Here is a 21,859-nt window from a genome sequence, read left to right as displayed (position 1 = left end):
ATTATACATATTATTATTTAAACAGAATCTTTATTGAATAAAATCCCAGACATAACATTATAATTCTTTATTGTCAGAGAAAGATGTCACATAGGTAGCCTACAAATTTTACTTTCACAATAGAAATGCAGCAAATGCAACAAATAACATGCTAGATCAAATTAGATTTAGATATAACAGCTCTTAAAATTCAAATGATGTAGGCCTATTATTTGAAAGATAACCACAAGTATTCTACTACAATGAACGAGATGCAATCTTGCTTTTTATATAACAGGCTACTTTTTGGTGGGGTCTATCACTCTGCCCATGAACAGCAGACTGTTGGTCTCCTCGTGGTAGATGAAGAAGAAGAAGGGTCTGTTGATGGTGAAGGTCCGTGGTAAGGAATATGCTGTGATGCCCACTGATGTGGCAGCTGCTGCAGTCGTCCCAGCCTCGTCCACTTCGATCACTGCCTTGTGCAGAACCTACATCCACGGATAGAAATTTATATTTTAATTGTATTTATATAGATATAATCTGTGTTATTTTATTGTTCCTTTCTTATATGTTCAACAGGACTACAGTAAACTGACCAACGTACCTCTGACACTTTGAGGCCTTTGTCCTTGCTCAACCCTGTGAGATTGGATGATTCACTGAAGATGCTGGAGACACCCAAATCTGGTAGGATCTGGTGCAGTGCATAGGATTCCTCCATACTGAATTTGGGCATGTTGACTTCCAGTTTTCTATAAATAAGAAAATAATTTAACAGTTAGGCCATAAATATTCAGTACAGGAACACACTGGACATACAGCCATTTTCAAACATTTTAATTAGAAGGTCGCCCAGCTTGACAAGACATGTATGAGGACACAGACCCCTATTGTACTACAGTAACTAATATGTCCCAATCTCGTTTTTTTGCTCCCGATCCTGATCACATATTTTTGCTCCCGATTTGATCCCGATCCTTCCCGATCCAATCTTTCGGCAATGCATTAAGGAAAAATAAAAGAAAAAATGCTTTCATGTTGTCCCTTAGGGTTGTTTTTTAAATTTAAATAACAGTATCCTTTCTATCCAAGCTTCTTTTTTCACTTAATGCAGCATTGTGTCCAAACAAATCTTCTCCCGATTCCGATCTTTTGAAATCGGCCCGATCTCCCCGATAGGGAACTCCCTAGTAACTAATGGAACCAAAATGGACCGGTAAGGGTGTACTTCCACCATTAGTTCCATAGTTCGATTTATAGAGTTACAGATAAGGGTCACAGACATGAGGGTTACAGACTCATAAGGGTCCATTTGGTTGGGGTCCCACTAGGGTTCTACTGAAACCTTTGATTGATTGACTGATTGAATACAGTTTGCTAAATAGTACAGAGGTATTATACAATAATGCTCAAAGGATATCACAAAACGTTCTATCTCCTGTCAGTGTAGTATACATCTATATGTACAGTATATACAGGAAACTGTCTTTTATTTTTCTAGCGTCAAGCTTAGAAGGCTTTTTTAGGACCTGTTGCAAATTGCAGACAGGTGTTCTCTTATGGCAGTTTTTAAGGAGGGCCCCTGCCCTCTATAGGAATCAGTGCATTACAGTGTGTACACAATGTTGCAGCACAATGTCTCATTGAACAAGGGTTTTGTGAACTTACTCTTTTTGCAGCTTTGTGATCCAGGACATGAATCTCTTGGCAGTGATCCCATCATCAATTAGTGTGTAGTCCATTCCCTTGTTGGGCAGCAGGATAAGCATTGAAACCCCATCCCGGTATGGAAGCCTCAGCACTCTGGCACCAAGCGGAACATCTTCCATTGTGTAGACGTTATCTTCATAAAACATCATTGGCACCTGGACAATGTTGTAATTGTCAATGTAGAAGGGTCCATTTTGTGTCAGATTGGAGTTAAAAGGAGTTTCCCATGCTCCTGTGTAGGATAAATAATAGAAACGTGCAATAGGTCATACACAAAATATTCAGCTATACCAGTTTAAGTGGAAGTTTTAAAGCTTGGGAAATAAACACAAATAACTTACCCTGGAAGAATATAGTGTTCATAAGCATGAGATGGGTCAGTGGATCCAAGCTGGTTATCATATCCTTCACTTTGTTCCCAGTCCTCTGCATGACATATTCATTGATGGTGGAAATACTTGCTTTTGTGTCTGCAAAGTCCACATTGTTGATGTCAGCATTAAAAAACCTCTTGATCTGGTCACTGAAGGTCTTCTGTACCTCAAACTTCAGGTCAACAAAGAGGGCTGTGCCATGGTCCAGTTGCAGGGATCCACCGTCTGTGATGTTCCCATGAAGGTGTTGGAAAAGTTGTGGGATGAATTCTGGCAGACCAACCTGCTCCAACTGGGCCAGATTGAGGCCTTTCATCAATTCCTCACGTGTGACACCACCAGCGGCCATGGACAGAGTAGCAAAAGCTGAAGAGATGCTCATGGGCGAGAAAAAGATGTTCTCGTCATTGTAACTGGATATCTTTCTGTAGAGGTTCATGGCAAAGTCCATATTGTTGAAAGCAAGATCTGTCATATTGGGACTTGACATTTGCGTTTGGTGGACTGAGTCCATGGTGCACATATAAGTTATGATGAAAAGGAGTCCCATCTTCATTTTTTGTACAACCATCTTGTTCTGGAATGGTTTATCAGCTCAACCTGGAAAGCTGTGGTTTAGATGTCAAATATTCAGAACAATTGAAAAACAGTTACAATAGAATCATAATAATAAAAAAAAAGATTACATTATTAAGGTAGATGAATAACATTGCATAATTGGTTCAAATACACCATTAAATACCATCTATTTAAACAACAGAACCATTGGAAAATACACCCATCATTAGGCAACAGACAGCAGTAATTGCTTGCTTACAATATACATTTATCATGACTAATGATAAATAGTGAGACCCCTAATTAACGTACCGTTCAGCTTCAGTAACATAGATGCAATGTCCAAAACCTCAATGCATTATTTGGGGAGACAAAGTGCAAGTGTACTTTACGGGTTACATATTAACTATGCAGCTCGCCTTGTTTATCCAAATAGATTTAGATCTGTTTTTTCTACCAGTCTGTCTTGCCTTCTGTACTTGAGTATCTAATATAAGGTCAAGCATGAACCTCTCCCTGACTACACTGAAATAAAACAAATCACATTAGACATTTCAGTGGGTGTGAATTACACTTTAATGTGGGCAGAAAATCTAATACTGTAAATTAAATGATGTACTGCATTAACATGGACGTGAAGAATATAAAAACATGAACACTACTTATTGCAAGAATGTAAGGAAGTGAGGAAAAAGAATGCAATCATATAAAACCCACCTACCATTGCTTTCACTATTATTCGTTCATAATTGTAGTTTGAATAAAAATAAAATAAAAGTCTACCAAACCAAGAAAAATAAGAAAGTATGGAATCATTGTGGAGGTTGACTACGGTACAATTTCAAACATGGGTCCAGTATTGTATCTGAGGAAGTGGATTCTATGAGGACATGGGGTCCATACTGAACTTTGAATGGCACATACCAAAGACCCACTAGCAAATTCCATGGACACAACTGTAAACTAACAAACTTGTTCTGCCACTGTACTGTCTGGTGTCCATTCTTTAATTAATTTAATGAGGGGGAAAAAAGGTTAACCAGTAATGTCCAGAATGCAACTGCAAAGAAAATACCATGAGCTCTTAAAAGTATATGGACAGTGACACCTTTTTTGTTTTGGTTCTATGCGCTTATCTTTGTGGGGGTTAATGATACAAACTGTGCAATGGAAGTCCAAACAATCACATTTAATTTAAAATATATTTTCATTCATCCAACAGCTAAAAAGCAACACCTTTGGCACAAGGTGCTTCCCAGCCTACCATTTGAAGGGGAGTATTTTGACAGGACATTATAGTACTGTATAATGCATAAGGTTATCCGGAAGTCATCAATAAATGAGTAATGACTTCAAAATACACAACTCTTTTATCTTATTCTCAGTTGCTCTTCAAGTTAGCAAATAGAACTTTACTAGAGCTTCACATCCTCAGAAGAAGTAATGTGGGGAAAGGGGTCTAAATCAGAGTAGTGGAACCAAACTCAAATTATTCAAGTGCCTAGATCTCCCCTTCACTTCTTATATGAATAATTACCCCATAGAAGAATAGTAGAAAAAATATATATTTGAGGGTTAAGTTTATAAAGTGATAAGAGCCAACTATGTAGTAGCCAATGCTATGCCAAAATAACAATCTTTTTAAAATATTTTCTATCGCTTCGACACGTTGTGAGCTTGTAGATCGAAGTATAAATGAGGCTTACGCGTCCATTTTCAGATGGTGCCTAAATGGATGATCAATTAAATGCAGGATGTATGTATATACAGAGAACTACATTTCTTTGCTAGCTGGAAGAGCACCTGAAAATAACAGAAAAACGTATTCCTGACCTGCTGTTGTATGAAAAATAATGTAATGATTCTTCATTTGCTGAAATGAATTAATAATACAAAACAACAACTTTGATTTAAGCTGTACTTTAAGCAGACCCGCAGTTAATAATGATATAGTATGGAGTGGACCCTTATCACCGCCCCCTTTTTTCCTGTCAAAATACTTATAAAGCTCAGTGTGCCAGACACTTAAGATTATCAGTGTCAGGGCAACGTATACATAAAAGACGTTTCAGCTGTTTTCATTACCAACAAGATATTTTCATGGGTGGGGTGTAGGTCAGCAATAGAAGGCATTAATTAGGCTCCGCCCTGTCAGTATCAAACTTATATCTGTGATCTAACTACTGGTCCCCTATAACACCTATGTGTTGGCAAATGTTACACATGACCCAATGACTCCCATCATTGTATTGCACCCACCAACTACCAAACAGACCCTTGTATGGTGAAGACATCTTTCCCTCTCTTCCAGAGAAAAAACACAAGGGTAAGAATACAAAACAAAAGCAAAATTAGAAATAGAAGGCGCTATGGTAAAAAGGCCATTACAGACTTGGACTAACTGCATCAGATTTCTGTATTAACCCTTTTCCTCGCCTCAGTGCTAGTTCAGAGTTGGATTAAACTAGCTGCTGCCTTTTGTCATTTCTTCCTTAGCACATCAGCGAACTAACCAGGGGAGTTGTGACCACCTTCTAGCTGGTCATTATGTTCGCATGTGCAAAAGTTAGAGGAAGGAGTAGCGCCACCCCTTTATGGGGTTGCCAGTCGAGGCAGCCGGTAATCAACATAGGCCATTGGGGGAACCTTTCTCCACTTCATTGGCTAGGCTTGTTCTGTGGGCCATCCTCACCACCACTATTCTGTGATCCTAGAAATAATAAAATAATACAATTAGTGATTTCCACACAGGTAGTCTAATAAATGAAATGCATAAACTCTGCATTAACCACTTAAATCCTATATACTTTGTTGCATGTATTGTACGCCACATTGCCAAAAATAGACAATCTGAAAGCTCACTTGTGAGTCACTTCTCACTTGTGAGCTTGTAGATCAGAATGTTTGCCTATGATGACATGCCCAGAATAGGGACGCTAGCATTCATGTGGTTAACTGCAAGAGGAAAATGTCAACCACCTTACCTGAGCAGCTTGACGATTCACTTTGTGCTTGTTGAGGAATGGTAGGCTGAACTTGTTGCTGCTGGGATTGCCTGAGTAGAAAATAGAAGATTTTTTTAATTAATTATTCATTTGACTACATTCAATAAACCAGCATCCTGTGGCACTTCATGAGCAAGCAAACTCACCGATCAAAGTAGGCTTGTCTCCTTCTTCGCAGTTCCTCCGCTGTGAGAGTCTCGGTCTGGGGGCCCTCTGATTTTCCACCACCAGCTGGTGCCTGGCTTGTAGTCTTAACATTTACCATTTTGGACTCTAAAGACTTATTGCTCATCACTGCCCCTTTAAAAGTATAACATGGAAAAGCACCAATATTCATCAACACTGAGCTGACATTTTTGTGTTTTAAATGTTGTTGCTTATTACAAACTGACAAGTTATACATATGGAGTATTTTATTTTTATTTTTTAATATCAATCAGTTTGACCAAACTAACGTTAGGGGCAGGGTTCTATGGACAAGAGCCTGTTCCTGCTCCTCTAACCACACACATACTGGGACTTAACTAGCCTCTGAAACTCGTGCTATAGATAATTAACTCCTTACCCTGCATGCTGAGTTGTATGGCCCGCCGAAGGTCAGCCTCTTCATCCTCCACCTCCAAGTCCTGTCTACTGAGTGCCAGGGCTCTCCTCAACTCCTCCTCATCTTCTTCCACAACCACATCCTCCGGTATGGCTGTCTCAGGCTGACCCAGAGCTGGAGGTCTACTTCTAGTGTAAACAAAAAGTTGCCACCATCAAAAGCAATAATCAATGAATAGACTACATTATGTAAAGCAATTTTAAAGTATATTGTAAGGATTTTGGAGATGGGGTCAACAGTTCATACCCCTGACCGCTACTTGACTGGGCCTCATCTTCTCCGATAAGCCTTGGCCGTTGCTGCTGCTGCACTCTCATGATCCCAAGAATCTGCTCTGCTTCACACTCTGGTAGATTTCCACGGATAACAAATATAGAATAGCCTGCACAAAGATACAGTTCTTGTAACTGAACATATTCTCACAAAGCGAACCTTTTGCTCTTATGTCATATAACAGAGTTGTTCATCCCCAGAGTATAACATAAGAACAAAATGCTCAATGTATTAATATGGTAAATAATCTCTGCACGTTAACATGATTCAACGTTACCTTCTTGTTGTAACTGTGCAAGGAAGAGGGCGAGATAGGTGTCTGAAATCAACTCGGGTCCAGTCAAAAGTGAGTTCAAATTGAACCACTACAATGTAAGAAATATTATAAATTTAGGTTAATTTAATTATACTACATTGCATCATTGGCCATTTAAATGTACAAAGAATTAAGTCTAGTTGACTACATAAACTGCCATTTCCAAAAACTCATACCTGTTGTCCAAGTTTTCGTATTGTGAACCAGTGTTCCTTATAGTTGCAAATAAAGGCGTTCTCATTTCTGAAACACAGGAGCAGACTTTTAGGAGAAAGGCATGATATCTAGCAACACAATAAATTGGTTTAAAAAAAACAAAAAACTTACATTGGATTTATCATTAGACTCTGATACTCCCGGCTGTTGAAGAGGATTAGCTCCAAACCCCACACTCCCAGAGCATTACTAATAACCTGACAACATTATAAGACAAAGGTAGTCACTTGATACATGGGCCCACTGTACATTTCAATTACTAATAATTCATTATGATGAATTATGCTTATGGTGACTGCAAGGAAAATGATTTATACAAAACTCACTTGTATTGAAAAGAAACCACTGTCATCCATGTTTCCAGATGGTTGCTGAAAAATCAATCAAACAGCATAGCTTTAGTTATAAACATAAAACAAGAAGTTTGGAAATTTGTGTTTGGTAGATTATTTCTATGTTTAACACTGTAATACTCTTGGAAAGCCTATGTATTTCCCATTAAAGGGCCTATTTGTAAGGAACATGCAACAACAACAACTGACTTGAAACTTGTAAACAAAGTCCCCATATGCATCATCGTACCTGTAAGAATGTCCTGTACTCCTCGCTGCCCATCCCTCCCTCTGCCATTCTCATCCGTTCCTCTTCATCTAGTTGATGAGCAATTGAGGACAGGTCCACGGGAGTAAAATACTCACCTTGCAAAAGATTGTTGAGGCAATGCTGGGCACAAAGAGAGCCCTCTTGCTGCAGAAAAAGATCTCAAGTTACCACTAATATCGACCACCAACTATTTACCTACTGCACATAACAGCCATATAAATAAAAATGCCCCATGCTCACCTACTACAACTAGGAAATTGTTACGAAAGGACGACCTATCTTCATATAATCGGTCCTCACTAATGTTAATGATAAAATAGCACAATTGTTTTCTGTGTCTTATTGGAGGGCTGTGGGCAGTTCAGAAATCCAGTGACATCATCGATTGGGAATCCAAGCTAATAGAAACTGTAGGTTTTCTATACCTGAAAAGTTACAATGTTATAATGGAAGCCACTGTTCTCGCGATAATAAAAATCTAAATATTTTTTCAAAAATATTGTTTAAAAAAAAAACTGACACGATGAGGTCACTGGTAGAAGGGTTTCTGAACTGCCCACTGCGGTCCTATGAGACATAGACCAGTGAGGACCAATTTGTATATGAAGATATAGGTTGAAAAGTGGTGAAGAGTCGTCCTTTAAGGGAATAATCAAGTATTATTCTGATTGTTGTTGGTCTTCTATCAAGAACTGAGACAATCACCAAGATACTTTTATCTCTCTCTCTCTCTCTCTCACACACACACACACACACACACACACACACACACACACACACACACACACACAGTAACTTTACTGACTGGGGCCTTTTATATAGGGAAGTGCAATTCCACTACATGCCAAGTAGTGACACGAGGTTACATGCCAAGAGTTAGATGTTAGACTTGTTTTTCTCGTTTATACCCCGACTTTTTTTTCCTTTATTTTTTATTTTTTTACTGTAAATAGGCCTACTATGTATTTAAATGTTCCGACTGTCTTAAGATTTTGTTGTTGTTGCATAGTACTGTTTTATATTTGTCTGTCATTTAATATTGTATGAATTGAGTAGTACAAGGGACCCCAATGCAAACAAGCTCAACAGCTTTCTTGTGGTTCCTTTTAGTTGACCTTGTTGTATCTGTGAGCTGTACTGTTCTGTACCTTTTCCTATACAAAACTTCTAATAAAGTATTCGATCAATCAATATTCCAGGACCCATCATATATATTCCTTATTATAATAATCTGCTCAGCACCGTCTGGCATATTGAGCTGCCCTAGAATGACATCGTAACTGTTGCGAGAGGCCTTTGTACGGGACGATTATATGACTTATTTCCTCATTTTACGAATAACAGGTGCCTTTAGCATTAGCCATGTGGCTAACAACAACATTAGCAGGACTCCCTCAACATTGACTGGATGGAAACTGACTGAAGTGCAACTAAACACGGTGCCGGCGAGAGCCGTAAAGCCGCCGCAATAAGCAATAAACTATCTCGTAAACGTTTAAAATCTGTCAAATAATCACATCAACTTACTTTCTCGTGAAATATGGACTCCATGTTTAATTTGTGTCAAAACGTATTCACCCCTGAACTCCAACCCTGCCGGGGGTTCATCTGCGAAAATAGCAGATCTACAAGCTCACAACGCGTTGCTCCCGCGACGCCTTGTGAGCTTGTAGATCTGCTATTTTCGCCACGCGACGCCGTCGTACGACAGAGCGTAGAGTGAAGCCTATCAGCGCGCAGTATGTTTGTTGTTGTTTACAAAGCGAACGGAGACAGCGCCATGGGAAGCAAAAACGACGGACATTAACCGTTAATTTTGAAACATTTCATAATTGTAAAACATAAAAATAATAGTAATGCTAAATAATAATAATAATAACAATAATATAAAAATATAATATATTATATTTTAAATATATAATACATGAATTTAAAAAAATAATAATACAAATAATTTAAACATTATAATAATAAATGTTGTTACAATACAGTTATGTAAAAATATAAAACCAAGACGAGTTTAAAAATTACAAACTCCAATCGTCGCAAAATCCATTGATCGCCACCCTGGCTAGTGACAGCGCGACACCGCTTCTTTACGGCAAATGGAACATGGCGGAAGGTGAAAAAGCGTTTAACGGACTGGAGCTCAGCAAGGTATGTTTTTTTGTTGTACTACGAACGATGGCATTATGTTGTTATTTAATACGGACGCGTGCGGATGAATATTATGCGTTCGTAGATACGACGTGTTTTGACGTTAACACGCAGGGAGGGAACACGGCTTGTACTCGCTACTTGCTAAGCTAGCAGTGGCAGCTAGTTTTGTATGCTCAATGGCTCAGAGTGTTCCTTCAGTGTACACAAGGCAGGATATAGGTTTATCAGATGCGTGTGCGACAACATAGTCGGTGAAAAGAAAGGGCATGGAATTTGCAAGATGTTCTGCCAACAACAGCACTCGCTGCAACATTGTCAATCACAAATCAATGTGCGTCGGTGTGTATTTTTATTTTATTTAGACATCGCACACACACACACACACACACACACACACACACACACACACACACACACACACACACAATTATGCTGTGCTATTATTAGGGAGATATTCGTGTTCACAATAGGACAGAACATAGCCTATTGTCAGACCTTTAAAAAACGTATTTTACCCGTGGATGGTGTAGGCTACTGTTGAGAGATACCCGTGTCCAGTTTAAGATGTGCCACTCCATCACCTCCTCCGCCCAGGCAGAAGGGATGAGTTGATAACTCTCTCACGCCACATACAAGAAAATGTGCTAAACTCACCTGACCATACTTTAGACAGCTTGGTGTAGGCCTATGTATCTCTAGTCTAGCGGATGAGGCAAGTTAGATTGATTAGTATACTTTATTAGAGGTTTGTATGACAGTACAGTTCCCTGGTACACGGTCAATTAAAAGGATTCACAAGAAAGCCTTTGGCTTTTTCAATCAGGGTCCTTTTTTAACATTGAATGACTATGCAGAAAATATTATATAAAGTCATAAACCAAAAGAAAAAATAAATGGTATTTACATTAGAAAGGTCAAGGGGAGGTAAGGATAGGCTTTGTTTTTATCACCAGTTTTAGAGTAGCAGCTAAACCTGGGTAGGCTTTGGCCATATTCTTGAAGTCTAAATTTGGATAAACTAGCCCTTACCCGTTCAAAGATATGAGCTCCGAAATGATGTGCAGTGTGTGGGTTATGGGATGTGCACTGTGCACACAGTATATGAGGGATGGAAAGTAACTTTAACTGGTGCTTGCATGCTAATATGTAGGAGCATCAATGTAAGAAATACCCGTTCCATTTAACGGCTACAGAGATACTGTGTACCGATCTGCATGATTTTTGGACAACATCTGTAACAGGACCAGAACCCCCCCTACCCCCCCCCCCCCGCCCGCCCGCCCGCCCGCCCGCCTGCCTGCACCGCCTGCCTGCACCCCCCCCCCCGTGTGTGTGTGTGTGTGTGTGTGTGTGTGTGTGTGTGTGTGTGTGTGTGTGTGTGTGTGTGGGTTTGTGTGTGATTGTGCATGGCCTGAACAACAGCGCCCCTCCCTTAACATGTGTGGTCACAAAAGGTACTGTAGGCTAAATAGATATAGATACACCATAAAAATGCTAATATACAGCATACGATTTGTGAAAGTGACAAACGGGCTTCACAGTTATGTCAGGTGTGTTCATATGGTAATGGTGATGCGATTTCAGATCAATTGCTCCAGCCACTGAGGAGAAACGCGGTTTCAGACACTCACTCAGACATCTCCAAAATTATAGTATAGATGAAGTCTTTGGAGCGCTGACATGTAATTAGTGCTGCCTGGCAAGCTGTTTAATACATATTACATCCTCATTCCACCATGTCTTTATGTGGTCATGAGAAGGGGAAGCTGGCTGGCTGCTTTTTGAAAATGTCATTTATAATGGACAACATTACATTGGAAAAATGGTCTATGTTTGTTAGCATTCATCAATCCAAATTAGACTATTCTGTGGAGTGTTCACTTCAAGGATGGTGAGAACTACTCACTAAACTATTTTGGCAGCAGTGGTGGTGTGTATCTGATTGATTGCGACCGTGACGGTCACAAGTTGCTATGAAAAGCTACACCGGCTGTCCCTCTGTCTGTCTGTCCGTCACATCACACTTTTGCCCCACTCTTACCTCCGACACCGTTGCCCCTATCCATGTCAAACTTTGCGCACACATTCCTTGGCTGGCAAATCACAACCTCCGCCCCTGATTTCTCACATGCCCCTGTTCTAGCGCCACCATGATGCAAGTCATACTTTTGCCCCTACTCTTATCTCTGGCACCGTTGCCCCTATCCATGCCAAACTTTGCACACACACTCATTGGCTGTCAAATCACAACCTCCGCCCCTGATTTCTCACATGCCCCTCTTCTAGCGCCACCATGAGGTTGCTTTTTGCAGACAACATTAATGGCCAATTTGTGTATACATGCGACCTGACAGTCGCTTAACTCCCGATTAGGGAGTCTTACTGGTGACTATGACTATTGACTATAAGTGATGGCACCCATTTGTGAAGGGCACCCATTTGTAACTCTTTGAGATTTAAAAATGAACCCTGGGGGAGTCCCTGTGCACATGTTCTGCCTGTTTTATGTGCACGCAAACAAAACAAGCACCCACGTCTTGTATTTAAGTCAACAAAGTGCTTTCTCTTTACTCCCAGTACCGATGCCACGTCTGACCTAGTAGCCGGAGCTCTACAATCAGTCGTCCCAGGCAGGAGACTGAGAGAACTTTCCGTGGGGGGAGAAAACCTAACATTGGACTGGACTGTAAATGCTTTGAATCAAGAAATGGACCATGTAGTTGTAAATTGTCTGCTAGTTCAAAGCTGTGTTTTTAGTATTCTGTACTGTGAGTGTCCATACTATAAGTACAGTTATTGACAGCGAACAAGCAAATTAACACATTTGTCCCAGCGACCAAAATCACTCAAATGAAACAATGAAAAAAATATATATACCGGTATTTGCCTACCTTTTCAAGGAAAAGAGCAAAAATTGGGGCTGTAGGAAGGCGTTGTTTGCTGTTCAAATGTATTATGACGTGAGGCGATATTTTAAAGTGAGACACTAATAAATTGTTTGTTGTTAAATAGCATTTACTCCTCAGAGATAGTGGAGCACATATTAGAGAGAGTACAGTGTTGCTCCATGATAGACAAAACTGGAGCATCAGCCATCTTCATCAGGCACATCAAAAATTGTTTATATTGGCTGCCCAACAGCACTAGTACATATCCATACAAACATATACACAATCCTGCAGTTTGAAAAGCTAGCCCTGTTAGCCCTCCCTGCTTTCTGGCTTTCCAAATATTCAATGTGAGTTGAATTGTGGTCTTTTTGTTGAAGAGCATTCCAATGTTCAATGCCAGCACAATCTGGCCAACCGTCATCTGTTCCGCGGCCGCAGTTTTCCCGGTGAACCTGAGCGCAACGGTGGGGGCGCGGGAGAGTGGGGAACACACACCACTGACTATTGCCGATGATGGAGAGGGTATATAGCTTTAGGCCTATGTATTGAGAGGCACTCTTGCCGATTTCGGAAGAGACTTGTCGCCAATTGCAAGATATGTAAAAGTTATTTGGGGCCATGATGATAACCTCTTCTTCCCACTACTAGAAATGTATATTGTCTGTGTTATTGTTTACAACCACAATTATTCACGTGCGGCAAGATCGCAGTTCCACTAGTTTTACTTGTAGGCTAGTGTAGGCTTAGAAGCCTTTTCAGAAGTTAATTTAATGATTTCCTTTATCCTCATTTTCGCCATAACGACTAGTAGGCTTTTCAGAAGTTAATTTAATGTTTTCCATTTAATGATTTCCTTGATCGTCATCTTGCGCTAATGCACGTAACTGGTTTCGCCAGGTTTTAAGATCTTATTTTAGTTGTTTCTCATAAGCTCACAACCCTCCTTGCCCTTCGGCCCCCACCGTTGCGCACACGTTCACCAGGAAAACTGCGGTCGCGTCTGTTCCTCTTCCTTCTAAAGCGTAATCTATCAGAGTCTGTCTCGAGAGATTAATGCCAGCATGACTATTGTGAAATGTTAACCACTCTATGAAACACCCTTTTCAATACACTCTAGCTAACTAAGATTGTTTTCTAAAAGTCAGAATTCAGTATGTAGAATATTATGTCTATGTTTTGGCTTGTTGTCCAGAACTGTAAGACTGCAACGATTTCTTTGTTCTGTTCTCTTTACTACATATCTATAAATCTATGCATGTGACAATGTCTATGAATCTTCTTCAAAAACTCAGTTATTAAAGAGCACATTTCAAATACTGCTTTAGTATTTTGGTTACTTAAATGTATATTAAAAGAATAGGCATAAACATTGTTGCCGTCGTCTCAATTTCATACATTTGGTATCACACTGATAACAAATAATACATTTTTTTAAATATATATATCTTTATCACACGATTTTTGTAACCCATCTTTTCACCCAGTGCCAGTATAACAAATACATTTTAACCGCTATTTGTCGTACAATGTAAGTATACCACGCTTAGTGGCACATACTTTCAGGCATGCACTTGTGAAATCCATTAGTTATATCTATGCTAAAATAAGAGATCAAGGGACTCATACATGCCAATAAAGGAAGCAAAGCAATGTTTATTCACTTTCAATCTCCACAGTCATACAAGGATGTTGGACAGGGGTGACATCAATCAGCTGATCAGTTAGTCTCTCAAATACAAACTAATGGCCCCCAGCATTATATTCTCATTTCTTACTACTACCGTCTGATTTGAAAACTAGTAGTGGTCTGCGCAAGTTTAAGAAACAACCTCATATTTTGACAGTACTTACTCACTATTTTGAGTGGGTAAAGAAGATTCAAAGCAATACCAAAAAAGGATGAAAAAGATGTAACAAAAGTGATGAAAAAGATGTAACAAAAGTGCATAATAATGTAAGGAACTAACTTAAGCCTCAATGTGTGCAATAATGCACTAATGCAATAAGTGCTGCTTGTTATTGTAAATAGAAAAAGTAATTCAATGTATTAATTAGACAAAATAATTAATGATTTACAATGTCTCATGTGAAAACAAATGTAGAAGTGTACTCTCATAATGGCATCTTTGAGCCTTTATTTGATTCCTGAAATTCCCCCATGGGATCAATAAAAGGAGTCTTATCTATTCTTGTGATACTATAGCTAGTGTTACGCCAACATTGGTGACTTATTGAAAGCTGTGACTCCAGCAGTTGCTGTTTTACATTCAAGATTTTAATTCAATTATCCCAGATGGTTCAATGTAAATTAAAACAACCCTTTCACCAAACAAGATATTTTATGGGATTCCTGCTCCTGTGGGTACCCAATATTGCAAAACAGTGCCTACTGGAATCATAGACTTCAGTAGGTCAGTAGGTCACCCATTTTGGCACAACTAAAAACCAATACAGCACTGGAAAATGACACGCTTCACATTCAACCTTTACATAAGCGTTACCTCACTTTGCAAGGCAATTTAAGTTAGGCAGCTGGGTCACAGATATAAAAAGCAACATGCCTCGTTCGCCTCTGCAGTTCATTGGAGCGACGTGCAACAATTGTAGTACGGACTTCCTGGAAAAACCAAGGGATAGCTGCCAGTCAAAGTGACTACTGTCCAATCACAACACATCTTTTCCGTGACTTATCAATCCATCCATTTCCTTATGTTGCACGCCTGCGCAGCCCAGCTGTGCTTACAGGCTGCATACAAAAAGACCCGCCTCCACCTGCCTCTGATTGGCCTACCAACGTCCGTATGTGTGACGCATGTGGAACTGATGCACACAGATTCCATTGGTCCCCCGATGCATATGCCCCAGAGCCGAAGGAGGCGTTTACCTTCCTATGTCTAGTTCCGGACCAGTTCGTGTAGGCAGATGGGCGGGCGCGGCGCGTCTCACCGCAAGTTTCCGACCAATAGCATGTGTTCTCCTCCTCCCTCTGCTGCTCTGCTCAGCGCAGAGAACGCTGCTGCGTCATGACGTCAACACATTCGGTGTGACGTTCTCTGCACTCTGATTGGTTAGGGAAATTCTACACTTCCTCCAACAGTGATCATAACGCAATCGCTTCATTTTCTTCTGATCGCCAAATGAAGCCTGGGTTTCCGAGGCTACATTGTGTGTAATCTCTCAAGAACAGATTCCGCAAATGAAAAGGAAAAATCAAACCTCGTTCGAAGTGGAGCTGTGAATTTGAGCAGTTCCAGATCTATGCTTTTGATTCTATGTGTTTTAGATCTATGAATTCTAAGTGTTCTATATATAAATTCTATGTGTTCTAGATCTATAAATTGTGTGTGTGTGTGTGTGTGTGTGTGTGTGTGTGTGTGTGTGTGTGTGTGTGTGTGTGTGTGTGTGTGTGTGTGTGTGTGTGTGTGTGTGTGTGTGTGTGTGTGTGTGTGTGTGTGTGTGTGTGTGTGTGAACTGTTCCTATGAGTGAGTGGTGAGTGTGCCTGGCCTGCACAAAACAGCGCCCCTCCTTTAACTAGTGTGTTGTGTGTGGCCACTCAAGGTATTGCCAGACTACGGACACGGCCAGCCACCCAGCCACATACCCACGGACATACCTGTCTATTGGGAGCTTGTGTTCCACAGCTCCAAAAACTGCAGAGGGCACTGTTTTTCCTTTTTCTTTTTTTTCTTTTTTAATGATGGTTCCCCAGATTGCATTGTGTGAGAGAGATGCACATATAAAAAAAGCAAAAAACAAAGGAGACAGCTCATCTTTTTAGTTTTTGTTTGTTTTTGTTTCAGCTCATAAGCTGACTGGCCCATCCAGAACTTTCCGATGGCCAGATGTTGATGTTGGATATTTTAATGCTGATGTTGGATATTTTAAAGCTCTTGACACTCGTGATGAAGGTCCAGAGGGACCAAAATGTTAGTGTATGAATACAATTATTGCTGCTGTGCAAGAGCAGTGTGCAGGATGTTTCTTCAATCTTCACAAATATTTCTGATTGGTCATTCCTTTGCTAAGCTTTAATCAAAACATTTTTTGTCCTACCCTGGATTCCAGGGAGGAGATTTTGCTTATAATCTTCAGAAAGGCAGTACTATTTTATTGTTATAACTATAAGTTGTGCCTTTCAGCTTTTATTGCCTTTAATAGTCCAAAGATATAGAGACAGGAAACATGTAGAGTGAGTGTTAGGGAGTGACATGCGATTCATATATACCGGCAAAGAAAGGTCCACCAGGCTAAGGAATTTATCCCAGGACTTGCTATCCAGGCATTCGATCTTATGGGCTATATTTTCATCCATGCCTTACCCCATATCCCTAAACATTGCCTTTTTAAATCTGGAACAGATTTCAACATTTAGGTGAGTTTGTGGCGCCACATACAGGGGACCTATTTGCCTATTGGCTGTCGCGGCCCTCCAGACAATGGGGGGGAAGGGGGGAAAAGAACTGCATTAGAGCCAATCGCAGGCGAGTTTAACGCTCCTCCAGACTATGGGTTACAAACGGCAACGGGAGCCAGAGAGAAAAGACTCTGCAGCTGTAGATCGGCTATCATTCGTGTACTTGAGTAAAAGTATGAAAGTATTGTCATCAAAATGTACTTAAAGTAGCAAAAGTACAGATGCGACACGTGAGCTTGTAGATCGGCTATTTTCAAACAGCCTAGGTATTAATTAGGGCTAAAGTGGTTTATGTATGTTTTATAATATGTGTCCGAGGCTGGAGTTTTGTCTTTGTTTTTTTTTATTTTTTTATTTATACGTCGTGATCTGACTCTCTGAGTCGCTCTCGGGCACACAAAGAAAGACACAGCAGCGATGATGTCTTCTCGTAATGGAACAGCCGGCGCTAACGCTATACAGCGTATCTCACATCTCAGCCTCTCGTCTGTGGTAAAAAATAAAACCCCGCCACTCACGAACGCTTCTTACCTTTTGTGAACATTCTGTCCAAAAAGTAAAGGTCCTATACACTTCTCTCAACTGTTTACCTTTCAAGCGTGGAAGAAAATCCAATCAGCGTGTTGAAATAAAGAGTTTATATCGCTCATTTTGTCAGCCGGTGCATTATTTTCCCCACTATTATTCGTTGTGTCTATACCACGTGACCAGGGGAGGTAGCGTGTCTAAAAACAAAGGACCGGCTGACAAAATGAGCGATATAAACTTTATTTCAACAAGCTGCTTCGATTTTCTTCCACGCTTATGAAGTAAACAGATGAGAGACCGGCATAGGACCTTTACTTTTTGGATATAATGTTCACAAAAGGCAAGAAGCGTTCGAGAACGCAGAGGCTTTATGTTTTACTACAGACGAGAGGCTGAGATGTGAGATACGCTATAGCGTTAGCTTCGCGCTAGCGCTGGCTGTTTATTATGAGAAGCTGCAGCCCATGAACGGACACGTTTCTCCGTTCTGTGTCCGAGCTAGAGTGCCCTAAAAAGTGTGTTTTGCAAGCCCGCCCGCCGCTTCCCACGTTCTTACTACAAAACGTGCTGCAAAAGTGCTCTGTGTTGCTAATGCTCCCAAGAAAGAAAACGTGTAAATCCATTGATCCAAACTGTAGAAGACCGTGCTTCTGCTTTAGCTGTCTGCTTTATAGTCCAGTAATTTTAGGCCAAAATTAGGCTAAACCTAAAACAAATTGCAATAGTAGCAAACTCAACTGATTTTGTATCCTCAATATGTCCTTAGTGAGAGAAAAAAAGTCCCAAGGAATCCCATCAGGGGAAAGTTTTGAAAACGACCTACCTACCTTCACTTACTAAACACTACAGTGTAGTGTACTAGAAGTTCGCGGCCCTTCGGGCCGCTCACGTCTAGAGATCGCGCCCGCGATTTATATGATAGATATGATAGATAAGATAGATTTATAGTTAGATATGATAGATTTATATGATAGATTTATAGATTTATATGATAGATATGATAGATTTATAGATTTATATGATAGATATGATAGATTTATAGATTTATAGATCTATAGATTTATATGATAGATTTATAGATTTATATGATAGATTTATAGATTTATATGATAGATGTATAGATTTATAGATTTATATGATAGATTTATAGATTTATATGATAGATATGATAGATATGATAGATTTATATGATAGATTTATAGATTTATATGATAGATTTAAAGATTTATAGATGTATATGATAGATTTATAGATGTATAGATTTATATTATAGATATGATAGATATGATAGATTTATATGATAGATTTATAGATTTATATGATAGATATGATAGATATGATAGATTTATAGATTGATAGATTGATTTATATGATAGATTTATATGATAGATATGATAGATTTATAGATTTATATGATAGATTTATAGATTTATGATAGATATGATAGATATGATAGATTTATATGATAGATATGATAGATATGATAGATTTATATGATATATTTATAGATTTATATGATAGATATGATAGATGTATAGATTTATAGATGTATATGATAGATATGATAGATTTATATGATAGATATGATAGATTTATATGATAGATATGATAGATATGATAGATATGATAGATATGATAGATTTATATGATAGATATAATAGATTTATATGATAGATATGATAGATAGATAGATAGATAGATAGATACACACATCTATCTAAATAGATAGATAGATAATTTATATGATAGATATGATAGATTTATATGATAGATTTATAGATTTATATGATAGATTTATGATAGATATGATAGATTTATATGATAGATATGCTAGATGTATAGATTTATAGATTTATATGATACAGGGTTTCCTGCAGGAAAAAGTCTTGACCAGGGGGGGATTTCGTGCGAAATTTTTTGATAATTAATTAATGAATTCGAGTAATTAATTCATTTAATTTTTAATATTAATTCTTATTTTTGCCCTATAAAAAACACATGAATGTGCCCATGATGACGGAAAACACAACTACATGCTATCATCCACATTTATTCAACATTGAATAACTACGTTTTTCACAGGACAGTGTAACTTGTTTTTTTCCCCCAGGTTAATCAACCAGCACTCGTGCCATATAAATAGAAGTCTACAGCACAGTAAAAAAACAACAACATTGGTGTAAAGTAACTAAGTAGATTTACTTAAGTAGCCTACTGTACTTATACTGTACAAAGGAGATTTTCAGGTATTTGTACTTTACTTGTGTCGTTGTGAGTAAATGAGAAGAGCTCTCTCTCTCTCTCTCTCTCTCTCTCTCTCTCTCTCTCTCTCTCTCTCTCTCGACGCAATCTACGACTCGCTGTGCAGCTGTGTCACTGTCAAGTTGGCCTAGGCTAGGCTCGCCTCTCAGAGAACTTCAAAAGAAGTTAACGACCGTCAATTAAGCAGCTGCATGCGCTGCTCTGCTCTCCTGCCAGTGAGGCACAAGTAACTTCACATGGCTGCCATGTTTGAAAGATAGGGTTGGTATGGGGGTTAAACATGCAATTTCGCGATCGCGATCATGCCTAGTACATTGTTGGAGGTCCAAAAAGTTAAAAAAAAATATATATATATAAAAAAAAAAAAAAAAAAATTTTTTTTTTTTTTTTATACCCTTGGGGGGGCGGGGGGGTTTTCTGGCCGGGCGGGGCGCCTGGCCTGTAAAGTGCTGCAGGAAACCCTGTGATAGATATGATAGATTTATATGATAGATATGATAGATATGATAGATTTATATGATAGATATGATAGATTTATATGATAGATATGATAGATAAATAGATAGATATGATAGATACACACATCTATCTAAATAGATAGATAGATAAAGATTGAGATCTCCATATCAGTTGCATCACTAACAATAATTAAAAATTAACAATAATAAATATAATAATACAAACTTTAATATGGAACAGAGATATTTTGGATAGACTGTTCAAAGTCCCTGACTTTTTAACACACCATTTCACCTGTTTATATATTGACTCACTGGCGCCTGTTCTATGGAGCCAAGGGGAGCAACGGCTCCCCCAGATCTGCCGCCCCCCCCCCCCCCCCCCCCCCAGGAATATTGCGTGCCGATCAAACAACGTGAAGTGCTTTTGCGTACTTATTTAATTATTTATTTAGCGTCAGACCCTAGCTCTGGCGTCACTTACTGCACGTTAACACGTACGTCCTTTAAGTAGACCTAAAAATAAAAGTAGTGTGTTGACTAATCATTACAAGTGTCTCTTATTTCTCTTATTTTGAAATCCGATTTTAGAGGAAGTCCGTCTTAACCCAGCTGCCATGACACTCGAATATTATGAACATCGATGATAGGAAACACCACCAGTAACTTCAAATGTGCAATTTATTACAAAGGAACAAATCACCCAAAATACTTCAATAAAAGGCTGAGTGAATCTAAGCAAACAATGTATCGCACAGTTATTTGTAGGCTAGATAAAACCCAACTATGAAAAACAACTATGCAACATTACTTGTCGTCTCTTTCATAATATTGCTCCGTTCACGCCCCACTCATTATCATTATGGATAGACTGTTCAAAGTCCCCGACTTTTCACCACACCATTCCACCAGATTTTATATTGACTGTGTCAATTCTTGTTTTTTACTATTTTGAAAAACATTTTAAAATACTTCAAATTGCAGATTACATTGAAACGTTGTGAGCTTGCAGATCTACATTGAAATGTTGTGAGCTTGTTGATCAGCTGTTTGAAATATATATATATATTTTTTTTTTTTTTTTTTTTTCAAAATAGTAAAAAATTGCAAAAAAGTTTAGGGATAGGTAAGGCATGGACGGAAATAGGGCCCTATCTTGAGCACCGCCTTACCCCTTATGTGCCTAAACGTTTTATAATTGTAATCTAACATATAATTTAGCGAATGTCTGAGTGTCTGTCTCAGCGTTTCTCCTCGGTGGCTGGAGCAATTGATCTGAAATCGCATCACCATCAGCATATGAACACACCTGACATAACTGTGAAGCCTGTTTGTCACTTTCACAAATCGTATGCTGTATAATAGCATTTTTATGGTGTATCTATATCTATTTAGCCTACAGTACCTTTTGTGACCACACATGTTAAGGGAGGGGCGCTGTTGTTCAGGCCATGCACAATCACACACAAAGGGGGAGTGTGTGTGTGTGCAGGCGGGCGGGCGG

General features: G+C 39.1%; 4 protein-coding genes across 6 annotated transcripts in view; 2 read left to right on the top strand and 2 right to left on the bottom strand.

Annotated features, from left to right (window-relative positions):
* Positions 1-21,859, top strand: part of LOC308305564 (transmembrane protein 179-like) — a gene marked incomplete at its 3' end in the record, with an annotated part of 467,552 nt that overhangs the window by 367,550 nt on the left and 78,143 nt on the right. The window lies entirely within an intron of this gene.
* On the bottom strand, positions 53-2,984 carry serpina10b (serpin peptidase inhibitor, clade A (alpha-1 antiproteinase, antitrypsin), member 10b). Its single transcript, XM_080749955.1, has 5 exons — positions 2,937-2,984; positions 2,034-2,674; positions 1,651-1,924; positions 587-734; positions 53-470 (listed from the first exon to the last, which is right to left on the bottom strand). The coding sequence occupies exons 2-5, from the start codon at positions 2,635-2,637 to the stop codon at positions 279-281; spliced, it is 1,218 nt and encodes a 405-aa protein (XP_080606081.1). The 5' UTR covers positions 2,638-2,674; positions 2,937-2,984; the 3' UTR covers positions 53-278.
* atxn3 (ataxin 3) lies at positions 3,246-10,374 on the bottom strand. Of its 3 annotated transcripts, none has more exons than XM_080749958.1 (11): positions 10,317-10,374; positions 7,621-7,785; positions 7,365-7,409; positions 7,150-7,235; positions 6,999-7,065; positions 6,784-6,871; positions 6,480-6,615; positions 6,195-6,361; positions 5,776-5,929; positions 5,609-5,679; positions 3,246-5,334 (listed from the first exon to the last, which is right to left on the bottom strand). In XM_080749958.1, the coding sequence occupies exons 2-11, from the start codon at positions 7,672-7,674 to the stop codon at positions 5,282-5,284; spliced, it is 921 nt and encodes a 306-aa protein (XP_080606084.1). In that variant the 5' UTR covers positions 7,675-7,785; positions 10,317-10,374; the 3' UTR covers positions 3,246-5,281. The 3 variants fall into 3 exon arrangements, with proteins under 3 accessions (XP_080606084.1, XP_080606082.1, XP_080606083.1); XM_080749956.1 differs by lacking the exon at positions 10,317-10,374 and adding an exon at positions 9,169-9,233; XM_080749957.1 differs by lacking the exon at positions 10,317-10,374 and adding an exon at positions 9,169-9,233 and having other exon boundaries at positions 6,195-6,358.
* ubr1 (ubiquitin protein ligase E3 component n-recognin 1) overlaps positions 9,747-21,859 on the top strand; it is a 47,087-nt gene continuing 34,974 nt past the window's right edge. The window contains exon 1 of the mRNA XM_080749951.1: positions 9,747-9,798. Coding sequence (XP_080606077.1) covers positions 9,754-9,798 — 45 coding nt within the window. The 5' untranslated portion in view covers positions 9,747-9,753. The remainder of the gene's footprint in view (positions 9,799-21,859) is intronic.

This window comes from Nannobrachium achirus (assembly GCF_963921795.1).
Source record: "Nannobrachium achirus genome assembly, chromosome: 20".
Taxonomy (NCBI): domain Eukaryota; kingdom Metazoa; phylum Chordata; class Actinopteri; order Myctophiformes; family Myctophidae; genus Nannobrachium; species Nannobrachium achirus.
Note: the sequence above shows the minus strand (reverse complement) of the source record. Positions and strands in the feature narration are given on the sequence as shown.